We start from the raw sequence: 12,569 nt of genomic DNA on the forward strand, positions 1-12,569 counted from the left end.
CTTTGCCAGGATCAGCTTGTAACAGCTGTGGTCATTGTAGACCACCTCGTTGATAAATTCGTTTAAACACGGAAGCTACCTCAGATGCTGTCTTTGTTGACAACGGTTCTGCTTCTTTGTAACTACTTGCAACGTCAACTACAGTTAGCGCGTACTTGTATGTTATTTAACGTCGTTGGATTTTAACGGTATCATGTGGTAGAAATAATATATCAGCTTGATGAACTTCATTAGGAACTCCAACATCAAAATGTGCAAAGTGAATTTGTTTAGGCGGTGGTAGGTAAATTTGCCATATTGCCTGTTCGGATAACCACTTTTTAGCAGCAACATGTGTAACTTTTGCTGCTTCAGCGAGTTTACTAATCGCTGCGTTACCTTTCCAATATCCTCTTGGGGAATAATAAATCGATTCCATTATAAATAATTACCAGCGCCTAGCGTTAATTTACCTTTCATCGCGGATCTTACAAACCAATTAGCAAAGGATTCCTTGAAGAATTTATTCGTAATGGAATTTAGCGCGTGAATTAATTTTACATCTGCTATGTGACTGTGCTGCAAAGCTTTACTTTTGTAAGCTACACCATGAGCATGTCACGCTTTATCAATAGCGTTTATTCGGGTTCCAGGACCATAGTAATTATATCCTGGAAGATGTTTTTCTCCTGGGTATTTAGCCCACGGAGCTCCCGGTAATTTTGTTAATGTTGCTGCAATATCACCTCCTCGTTTTTTTAATAGTATTATTTGACTTTGACTGTGAGGGAATAAATTTAAATTTCTTTGTACCGCATCGTTGACACTTACCCGTAACCGCTGATCTATTATTTTTTTGTTGTAATGGTTGTTAGATCACCTGTTGGGGTACGTGTCCTGCATTTCACACAATATAAATCCATATTCTTTTTATATATTTCTATAACATAGAAATCACTGACTTTTCTGCAACAAGAAAACAAGAACTAGTCAAGCATCATGCTTCGCTACCAAATTCTGTTCGTATGATTATGATTATCATAGGTCCATCTGGAAGTGGCAAAACATAAGTGCTACTCAGTTTGATAATGAAGTGGATGAAGTGGGATAAGTTGTATTTGGTAGCGCCATCAGTTGATGATTAGCGATGCTACGATGTACTTAAAGATTTTAATGGAAATGCAAAATCGTTATATGAGCGCGGTGACGATATTGTTGAATTTATCACTGATATCGATGAAGCGCCAAGTATTGATGATATTGATGGGTTTATTAACAATTTAGTCGTGTACGATGATTTAATGTTGGATACGCAATCAAATAATGCTAGAATATTTTCCAGAGGCAGGCACAAACACACTGATGTGATTTATGTAACCCAGCGGTATACACAAATACCAAAATTGATCAGAGATAATTGTAATATTCTTGCTGTGTTTAATGGAGATGATATTCACACGTTACGAACTATTCATCAGACCTGGTGTAGCGGTGATATGGACATAATTAAGTTTAGAAATTTATTTAGTCAGGCTCATTCAACCCCGCATGGATTTATAATAATACATTTACATGATCCTCGAGCACGATATCGAGTCGGCCTTGATATGATTTTTGGATAATAGCAGCAGAGAGGGCGAACTCTCAACTTGACACCGACACGATCGCGTATTTTTCTTCGATGTATCGTGATTAGAAAAACCTATCAGCGATAGGCGGGTAAGCCAATTCGTCGTTGACAGGGTTGTCTTACGCTGGATATCACGGTTTTTTTGGGGGGTGGGGGGGTTGTTGAGATTTTCCAGGAAGGCCTATTTTGCGAAAATACGAGTGAACCATTTAGAGCTTGTCCACCCTCTCTGCTGCTAATTGTTTATAGGTTTTAAAATCTTTCCATTTTTTAAGTTTGATTATATGTCAAAAATGTAGTTCTGTTTACTAGGAACTCAAACTTTTTCCAGAAAATAGTTTGACCTTGACTGTTCATTTCTGTAAAGATAAGGCTGACTTGGTTCCCGATCTTAATTCAAATTTAGTAACAGTCACGTCAGCAAGTTATTTATTTCATTGATTTTTTTATGGGAGTATTAAGAGTGAGATCGTTGCTGTATTGGATACGTGACCCTAGGATTGTAAAAAGTTTTAGTGAAGTAAACAACTTTTTTCTCGGAGTAAAATTATTGGTTCTTATCAAGGTCATACTGGGACTACGTGATTTGTATATGTAACATTATCACGTGATCCTCTATTTCGTAATTCAGGTATTTCCAAAATTGCGCATTAAGTTAGTTTTATTAATAAGTCATACTTAGAGAGAATTTGGTCAGTCTGGGCTTAAAAACGCTAGATGTCAACTCGTTTTCTTCTGTTGAAGCTAGTTTTCGATTTATATATTAATTTTTCTTCAAATTATTTGGAAATATACATGTGTTCATACAGAATTCTTGAACAATATCATTTCTTAAAAATTTTATTTGGATTTCCAAAGCCGGAGGATTTTTTTATTGTGTTTTACAAGGAACTGTAGAAAACCACACCGTACCGGATACAGCATACGTCATCGCCTTCCATCTTGGATTCTTCGTTGGGACTCGAACTTGAAATCATTACAACATTGCATTATTAGGACTTAAATTTTATTCGTGGATTATTCTTGGATTATTTTTGGATTTGATTCTTAGAATCTTAAGTTCTTATTTTTTTTCTTCATTTCTACAGTATTTTTCCAGGGAAATGAATTATTTGTTAAACTTTTCAAAGCTTGTTGTTTTCACTCTTTCTTGTGTTGCTGTTTATTCGAGTCTAAACACGTAACATAAGATCAGTGACACAGCTGCGTAATGGTTCATGACAATTAGTCGCTGCTGGTGACTGAATAAACAATGATGATCGTAAACGATTACGCAGCCACCATTGTCAGGGTAGTAAATTCATACTTGTCTGTGTATTAAATTTATTACGGAGATGAGCTTAGCAATCTTGTTTAAGCGTTAGTAGAATTGCTCCAGTGGCTGGGGAACATGTAACTTCATTGGTCATAATGAATATGTGAGAAGACAATTGGGGCTGTCTGGGATCATCGATACTATTCTCCTGATGAACGTGTACCATATGAACGGAGCCGAATATAATTCCAATTTCAGGATAAAAGCATGTTATTATTACGTTTATTGAAGTCGAAGGATCTCTCGTGAAGCAAGATGGTAATCCATACACCAATGGGTAACGTAGTGGTTTTGCTAACAAGGGTGTGATGGCGTTATTTAACATCGCCCGACACAGCATAGACGGCAAGGAAATCGAAGCATGTCTGGACAACGTTGTCTTGGCAACGATAATACTTGGACTCGCACGATACTCAGATGATTGCCTTATCTGATGTCCTCCAAGGACATCACATATAATGCTGATGATCGCCCGTATAATATTCGAATGCCCAGAAATAATGCTAACAATGTCGATGCAGATGTCTGGGTGCAGTCCATGACACTAATACAGCATTCAACGTGGGATTCGTAGCACATCCATTACAAATTAACACTCAGTATCAATTTAGTTTGTTATTCTACTGTCACATGTTTACTGATTTTGCAGGTGTGCTAGAAAAGTTATTTATGTGGCTAAACACGAAGTTGTCCTGACGCGACGTGGTACTGACGATGAGTAAATTTGGCACGCTGAAGGTGGTGATGCAGGCGCAACTCCAGCGCTATAAGGAAGGGTTACACTGGCAAAATTGTCGTTGTTGATTCACATCGTTTCAAGAAATACGACAGCTGAACTTGCAGATAAAAATCCCAATGGTGTTGACCTCCTTAATGTGACTGAGGTATCGCTGAGACTAAACAGGCATCAAGAACCATTCGAATAAGTCCTCGTATACTTTGAGCAGAACCATATCGCATGATCATACCCTAGACTAACGGGTTTCATAGGACGCAACCAGAATATTGAAACAGGACTCCAGATATCTCAGAAGAACTTCACAACGGGGTACCCAATTTATTACTTTTCCCTGGAACATCTGGATTTATTCAGACAGTACGTGGTTGACATGCACCTTGCAACGCCTCTAACTGAGAGACAGATGATTCATTACCACGTGGAACGCAAATCACGTCATGAATGGAAACTGATATTCGGGCTAGTTGCAAACCACTGACTCATCAAATAACTGTGCCTCAAATACGGCTCGTTTCGGCCATAAAAACGTTGAATTATGTAAGAAGCAGCATACAGCCGGACATTGGGTTACTTAGTAATCTAAAGACATACTTTGATCTGTAACTTCCACGCGTAGTTGCATCTGGACCGGGGATGTGGAAGGAAATAAAATGAGACGAGTATTTTCACTGTTTACCTGAACACAATGGCGTTTATCGAGTTACATTACACAGTGAGACAAAATTGATCGTTAGAGTCCAGCAATTTTTTTTCCAGCGATTTAAGACGTCGTCAATTTATAATGTTAACTTGTTTCTCATAGTGTTCTTCCCTTTCAGCTCGAATTTCGTCTAAGATATAAGCAAGTGTAACTTATTCTTTCAAGTCTATGTAGGTCTCAGATAGAGATGATTCATGAGGCGGTTTACAACAATCGTTGTTTTTTAGCTGTTGTGTCTTATCAAACGTTTCTACTGTGTAATCCGCGATAAGATTTTGAAGAAGAATATTGTACCTATCCTCGAGTTTTAATATCTCGCAGAGCTGATAGTATATTATCTCAACGTATAGGATTGTATGAAATTTATTTATTAAAATTATTTCTCAAAAGGATATAGTAAAGCGCCGATACTTTATTAATGACATACTATGATTACAGACACACATGAAAAATTTGACTGTTGCACGATTCCGGTATACAAATGTTTTCACGACACGCCCCACTTTTTGTTGCCATCTTCCGCGCCCAAGGAGATTAAAAATAGTAGACCATGGTGTCCCCTCCCAGCTGCTTCTTTAAGACCTGCGGCGTTAATCTACAGATGTTTGTCTATTGACAGTAATGCCTTACGAGTTATCAACAAGATATCGCAAGTGGACAGAACGAAGATCAAATTTCTAATACATTTTCTCATTCCAATGTTAAGTAGGTAAACAAAATTGAATACAGCTCTCTAAATATTTCACATGAAAAATGTCAAATTTTTCAAGCATTATTATTTTTTGTGGGGTTGTCAAATATTTCTCCACACTATGTAAAACATATTCGTTAGTTTTGTACCAATACCTTCAGCTGCAATTTTTTGACTGACCTGTAAAATATGGTACGTCTTTGATAGATATACAATAGCCCTTAGACTCAATATGTTTTTCAACGCTATTTGTATAGACCATTGAAAGCACTGGTCATAATTTGAACCATTCTATTTATGAAAGGCTACGAACATTTGTCCTAAATAAATGTTTCAATGATCAGCAGGGTATTTTCGATACCTAATCTCTCTTGTTTGTTGGGGACATAGCGAATATCAAGGTCATTCGTTTACTTGTTTGTTGGGGACATAGCGAATATCAAGGTCATTCGTTTAATTGCTTGAAAGTTTCACGCATCCACATTGTTAATTGTATCATCTCTACTTTCAAATGCATGAAACAGCTTGTTTAGTTCATCAACTAAATAATCTAATAAACCCAAAGTCAAACGTCTGCTGCATATTTTGTTTACAAAGTAGTTCCTGGATGTACAAACACGTGTCGTGAAGCCGTTTATAGTATGGAAAAATTGTATGATTTTGAAATGATGAAGTTAACTGAAAATGTTTTTAGCATACAATAAAAAATGAAAACATTAAGTGATAAACTTTGATATGTTTTGTTGATCTCCGATTATCAAAATTTCATGGTTTTTCTTCATATTTTGCATCATCAATATTTTAAAATTAAAATTATCTTGTCATTTAGAGTTTACAAGTTATTTCTTTGCAGGTACTATTTGCTATTCTACTTGTATTACTGATTGTACTCAGCACCGTCATGTGCTGTTTGACTGCTGTTACTCTTTTCCTTTGGAAATTCAATTCGTTTCAAGTTGTTTATCTGTTATTGAAATAATGTTGAATGGCAAGAGGTGGCATAAGCGATTTTAGTATTGTATGTGAACATTCTGCTTACGATAAACATGATTACGGTGAACATTTAGACGATGCTTCAGCTGCTTAGGATTTGAATTCTATTGATTTATTTAATCAAGCGATTGAAACTCAAACAGCTCTTGTATCCGAGTCTTTAATAGCTGAATATTTAACACAAACGAAACACGATATCAGGTAAGATAACGTAACTTTAAAAATTGAGGGAAAGCACTATAACACCAATGTGTAAGATGGGATTTTATATAGAGGTCTCTAAAACTGATCTTGAAAGACATATACAGGTAAATCTATAGCTGTGAAAGAGATGGACAAAGCTGTCCCCAATCTATGGTACGGACAAAATAAGGAAATGTATAGGCAGAACATGATGGAAAATAAAGCCAAGCCAATCGAGTCCAACAGCAGACTGAACATCTTTCAGCTGCAAACAAAATAGTCAGTGATCTGCTGTCGTTAAATGCGCCTGGAGATCTATGTTGTTTGTAGTACTGGTTACTCCAAAGAAGCTGCATAGACCCACATATGTCGGTACGTTGTGATACGGCAGATGTTGGTCTTTACAGTCTACAGTTGGACTCGATTGGGATTGGCTTATAAGCGAGTACATGCAATAGCGTAATATTATGCTATCTTCTTACCTTTCAGTTTTCATCGTGCTTTCAAGCCTTATGATGCATGTAGGACTCGGAAAAAAAACGTACGTGTTTTATTCTATAATCATATGTATGTATGTATGTATGTATGTGTGTATGTATGTAGGTATGTATGTATGTATGTATGCATATTTAATCTGCATCATTTTTTCATCATTATGTGTTATGTTTAAATTGTATTTTGAGATTGGCATTGTATAACATCACGTTCACTGTGCACCTGACCAGTAACTTTCAATTTTGAAAACAAATAATATAGAGCTAAGACTTTATCTATGAGTGTGGTCATATATTAAGATCATTATCAATAGAAGTAAATGTTTTTTTGTTTGGGCCTGGGTCTAGAGTATTGTTATTCTCGATGGATTAACCTGCTGTATCTGATGTTTACCGGGGGCCTGGGGTGGCCGAGTGGTCTAAAGCGCTCTCCGTTACGGATCACTGCCATCTCACCTATGTCTGCGTGGGTTCTAGTCTCGGATTCAGCCAATGTGGATATGTGAGAAAGCTTGCCAGTAGCTTCTCGTGGGTCGGTGGTTCTTTCCGGGGTTTTCCCGGGTTCTTCCTCCACCATTAATACTGGCCGCCATGTATAGCCTATCGTGTGCTGAAAAATGGCGTTAAACCCCACAACAACAACAACAACAACAATAACTAATGTTTACCACATTCTTTATTATGACTTTAGTAATATATTTTGTCTTCTTGACGACCCAGACTGTTCTAGAATGGAAAATTCCTTTAAGTGACGTTGTTATCAGAAAATGGTAATTGTGACAGGGGTCAGATAGAGGGTTTTATAATCTTGTTTACTTAAAAAATTGCTCATTGCGTCGATAACATCCGAAGCAAAAATCTTTAGTATTGTTGTGTTCAGTTTTTGTTTGGGTGGAACTATTTATTCAGATTATGATTTTCAGTAATTACAAAGTGCTCAATAATATTTTGGATAGAAAAATTAATTTGTAATTGTAGTGAATTCAGACAAGGACATATTGGATTATATTACTGTGATTAAATGAAAGACTGCTAGTACATTATCACACTTCAGGTCACTGATACATTAGTACATTCAAGACTAAAGGCACATGAACACGATCAGAGCTGGATCTTATTTCGAACTCCATTGGAATGTAATTAGAACTTTATTTGTTAAGACTGGTGATAGAACTATTCGAATTAATTGGAATTTAATTTGCAATACTGTAAATTCTTCTTAAAGTTTACGCTGTCTTCTAAGGAAATACAGTTTTTGTTGAATTTTACAAAACATGATGGTTTTCGTTCTTTTCTGTTAATTAGTTTAAAACCACAGTCTTTATAGAGGAGCCCCGAGTGGCCGAGTGATCTAAAGTGCTCACCGTCCCGGATTACTGCCATCTCACCTCTGTCTGCGTGGGTTTGAGTCCAAGGCTCGACTAGCGTGGATACATGGGAAAGCCTGTCAGTAGCTTCTCGTGGGTCGGTGGTTTTTCCCTGGGTTTTCCAGGGTTCTTCCTCCACCAGTTATACTGGCCGCCATGTATAGCCTATCTTGTGCTGAAAAATGGCGTTAAACCCTAGAACAGCAACAACAACAACAGTCTTTATAGTATGTATGTATGTATGTATGTATGTATGTATGTATGTATGTATGTATTGATGGATGGATGGATGGAAAACTTTGTGGAAATAAAGAAGAGTGCATCCAACAGCAATGGACCATAAATCTACAAAATAGTTATGTAAAATGCTGGCAGTCAAACTAATGAAACAATTCAGTATTTTTTCTGTACATAAAATTCGCTTAAAAACCTGGATGATTCAGTGCATGGTGTAAAAATGGATAGTCGCTCAATTAATTAAGTTTTCGCATTTTTAAATCCATAATGCTGTCTGTTGTTTAAATCAGCATAGGTACAAACAAATGGGAGAGTGAGAGAATACTATAGATACTATTCAGTTCCATGTCAAATTTGGTTGAGCTCTGACAACCTCTTTTAAAAATATGATGCGAAAACCAAAAGTGTGGAAGATCGGCAGTCAGGACCACAACATCGTAAACAATAATTTATGAACCTGGAAATACAACTATTTCAAGTACCTCATTAATATAAAGTTCTACGACAAATTTACTTAAAATCCAATACCTTTTAGTAAATTTAGGATTGATAGTTAGGAAAATTTTCATCAAGGGCCATAATATACGTCAGTGATGATAGAGAACACTAAAATTATGTCTCTTCGATACAAAGACGCGTGCCAAATTTAGCAAACATTTAATAATTCATAGTAAAATCATGCTGCTATATCAAAGTTAGCAGGAGTGGGGTGGGGTCAAAAAGACATCTGGTGGTCATACAGGAAATCCTATTTTGAATTTGTCCATAGCGTTAATATGAGGGAGACTCAATAGTGTCAAGGGAGTTGATATGATTAAAAGGTTTTATATTGTCGAAATTGTTTATAGGGTCAAAAGGGTTTATAGATCAGAAGGGGTGATGGGCTTAAAGGGGAAAGGGTAAGGGTATTAAGGTTACGTTGAAAACATACACAAAACACATAAAGACACAGACATAAATTACAAACACATTCGGCAAGAGTGAAAGAGGATCTTTTCGAGGCATATGATTTTTTTTCTCCCTGACCTCAAGTTTTTCCATCATCTCCTTAGTATGTCTAGAAACTTAGCTTTCTTCTTTCCATCATCAGGCATCTAGTCGGGATATCCATTCTTCCTAAAGTTTTTTTTGGACCTTGATCTAGTTTTCATGTATGAGCTGGCAAAGTCTTGTTGTTTCTTCTCATTCTCTTTTTCCTTTCTCTCCTTATATCACATGACCTTCACCTTCTCCTTGCCTCTTCCATATCTTCTTTGATCATGATCTTTGGTGAACACATTCTCATTCGGTTTAACTTATACTACTAGGCCTCTGCTTGGTCCAGTAGCTGCTCTACGTCCGTCATGATGGCGGCCACGTCTTGCAATGTTTCTGTGATAGTTTCCTTTTGTTGCCTGGGCAATGAATTGTAAGACTGACTGACTGATCTTGAATTTCTGACGTGTTCGTCCATTCGGACATGTACGTCAACCTGACACGTGTGAACGAGTCACCACCCGACAGGAAGTCGCCCCTTATTTGCATGGACAATTGGGTTGAGGATCAATTTTCTCACCACCAACCTCCCACACATACTCTTTTGGGGGAATAAATGGTACGCACCACATACTCGATTTATTCGTCGACCAAGAATTGAGCCACTGCTGGAAGCTTTGATATCTGCACTGCAGACTAGATGGAGTCTGTACTGCAGTTGCAGAAGGAAGGAAAAGGGCCCGAAAAGGAAGGCAAAGACGACTACCTTTGCCACAAAGCGCAATGGACGCAAAATAAAGATCAAATTCTGCCTACTTATGACTAATAACTATACATAACAGCCAATAATGTGTATATTATGTATCATGATTCTAATCCATTACGTTACAAACTTTCTTTACTATTCTCTTTCAAGTTTGAATTTGGAGTTGAAAGTGTACATCAATCCCCAAAATTTAAACCAATCTTTGAGCAAAGTTACTCATTTTAATTTGCTTTCACGCGGCTCACCTAACAGCCCGCCCGGCAGCAGCTAGTCCGTTATAAAATTGAAACTAGCCATATTAGACTGTTTTCGGAAACTATGGGGCAGAAAGTTTTAATTAGGTAATAAGGTATGAAATTTGGACTTGAACATTTTGGAAGAGTGCAATTTGACTCATAAATATGTGCTAGGAATAACACTAGCGACAACCTGGGTGGAATCCTTGTATACCTCCAAGACCGTGATAGTCACCAGTTGGGTTCGAATACACTCGGACAATAGCAAGATGTGTTTAATTTGTACTGGTGAAGTATCTTTGTTTTAATATATCTCAATCAGTCAATACAAGATCACTAAGTAAAAATATGTCTCAAAAATTAATTCTAAATAAAGGCAAATGTACTAGAACGGGGTTCAGTTCGGAAACCAACTGACTCAATAAACTATTAGGGATTATTACTAGCGACATCACCCACACTTTCCCCAAACACCTACCCCAGCTACGCGAACTAATGTCGGGCATTTCGATTTAAGACTAACATGGACAGCAGTTTGGGTTAAAAGCCTTGAAGTCAATGCTAGTGTACCATCACCAGTACATCACAGTCACCACTGATTAACAAAACGAGAGGGCCAGCATCTACACCAGTAATAATTGACCAGGGCATCACCATATACCTGAATATTCACTCTAAAGTCTGGACGACACACTAACATCAACACCTAGGTGATCTATGGGAGGAGAAATCAACTAGCAAACCCGCAACCAACGGGAGAGAACAAACGGGGGAGAACGTTGTATCCCTGCACTGGGTCTAACATCAGGTAAAAGAAAAGTACCCCTCCAAATCGAAATCACACCCAGAGAGGATGCCTTGCCAAAGGGTACCACACAAAATACTGGATAAGGTTCACAAAAGCAGACAAACGAAACAGAATTAGGGACCATAAAACAAATGCCAATAAATCCATGAAAACTAGGAGTCGCCACACCAGCGTATACATCTTGCGCAAAAATAATGAAGGGAAACTGAGGAAACATCACCCGCAGCAAAAGGAACACACATGACATCAGGAGTCAATGACATCAAAGGGGAACCAAATCCTACGGGAATCCAACAAGCAAAGAAAATATACCATAAAAATTCCTAGCTGACAAACTCCAGGACGATCTAAAGTATCAACAAATAGCCCCATGATGATAGAGGATATTTTAAGATTAACCTCATTGGAATGCAGGAAAATATTGACTACATCACCAGAAACAAATCCACTCACTCCACCAGTCATACCATGGAAAGGCAAACAATCAGCCAAAGGGGAACCTAAATCTAAAACATACAAAGGCCATATAAGGAAGGACAACAAAAAGGAACTAAACTAAACAGGAACCACAGAAGAACACAAGAGAATATTAAATATACCCCTCCAAGACAAACTCACCCCCAACAACAGCTATAACAGGCAAAGGAAAATAACCAGTCAAAGGAAAACAAAACTAGAAAAGTCAAACGCGAGACAAAGAAGGACCACGGCAAAGAATCATGCCGATCAGTAACCAACAGTGCAAATAATGTTGGACCAACAGAAAATAACACAGATCGGCCAGCAATCCACAAAGAAAACACGAACATTCGTACCACGAGAACCCTACACAAACAGAAATTTCACCCCAAGGAGCTTACTCTTTACATCAGAGCAAATGCCCTCAAATACCAAGCATAAATGGCAGGAGAATCATGTCGGTGGTAACCAAATTGTACAAGGGAAAAATAAAACTTTTAAGATCAAAACCCACTTACAGAATCATGAGGTGCGATACCAGCCAACAAGTTGCTAAATTTATGGAAATTACAGGATAGGACATGAAACACCTCCATACATCCCAAAAAGAGAATACAATCAAGCTAACAATGCAACACCCAACAACACCAGCAACCACTAAACCCCAACCAACATGCAATAAATTGACTAAGGCTCAAAAGAATGATGCAGAAGAAGGACAACACCCAACTCCCAAGCGAACTGAGATGGAGTCCTTAAACTATCACAAAATTATATAATTCCTGTCCAACAAACCTGCCAGCATTTTGGACAAATATTTCCAAATTAAACTCACAGATTTAGGAACTTAGACAGAAACTCGAGAACAAATTCATTTCTGGCAGCTGAACTGCAGGGATATTATTAAAAACATCCCCGAATTGATTATTAGACTCAAAAGAGAAACTAAGAAATCACACATAATCTGCATCCACGAAACACATTAACACAGACAAAA

General features: G+C 37.5%; 1 protein-coding gene across 1 annotated transcript in view; it reads left to right on the forward strand.

Moving 5' to 3' along the window:
• Positions 1-12,569, forward strand: part of LOC149781887 (uncharacterized) — a 53,147-nt gene that overhangs the window by 22,097 nt on the left and 18,481 nt on the right. The window contains exon 2 of the mRNA XM_089936079.1: positions 6,720-6,771. Within this exon, the coding sequence (XP_089792205.1) occupies positions 6,720-6,771 (52 nt within the window). The remainder of the gene's footprint in view (positions 1-6,719; positions 6,772-12,569) is intronic.

Source organism: Sinohyriopsis cumingii, chromosome 15 (genome assembly GCF_028554795.1).
Source record: "Sinohyriopsis cumingii isolate HCF-2022 chromosome 15, ASM2855479v2, whole genome shotgun sequence".
Taxonomy (NCBI): Eukaryota; Metazoa; Mollusca; class Bivalvia; order Unionida; family Unionidae; genus Sinohyriopsis; species Sinohyriopsis cumingii.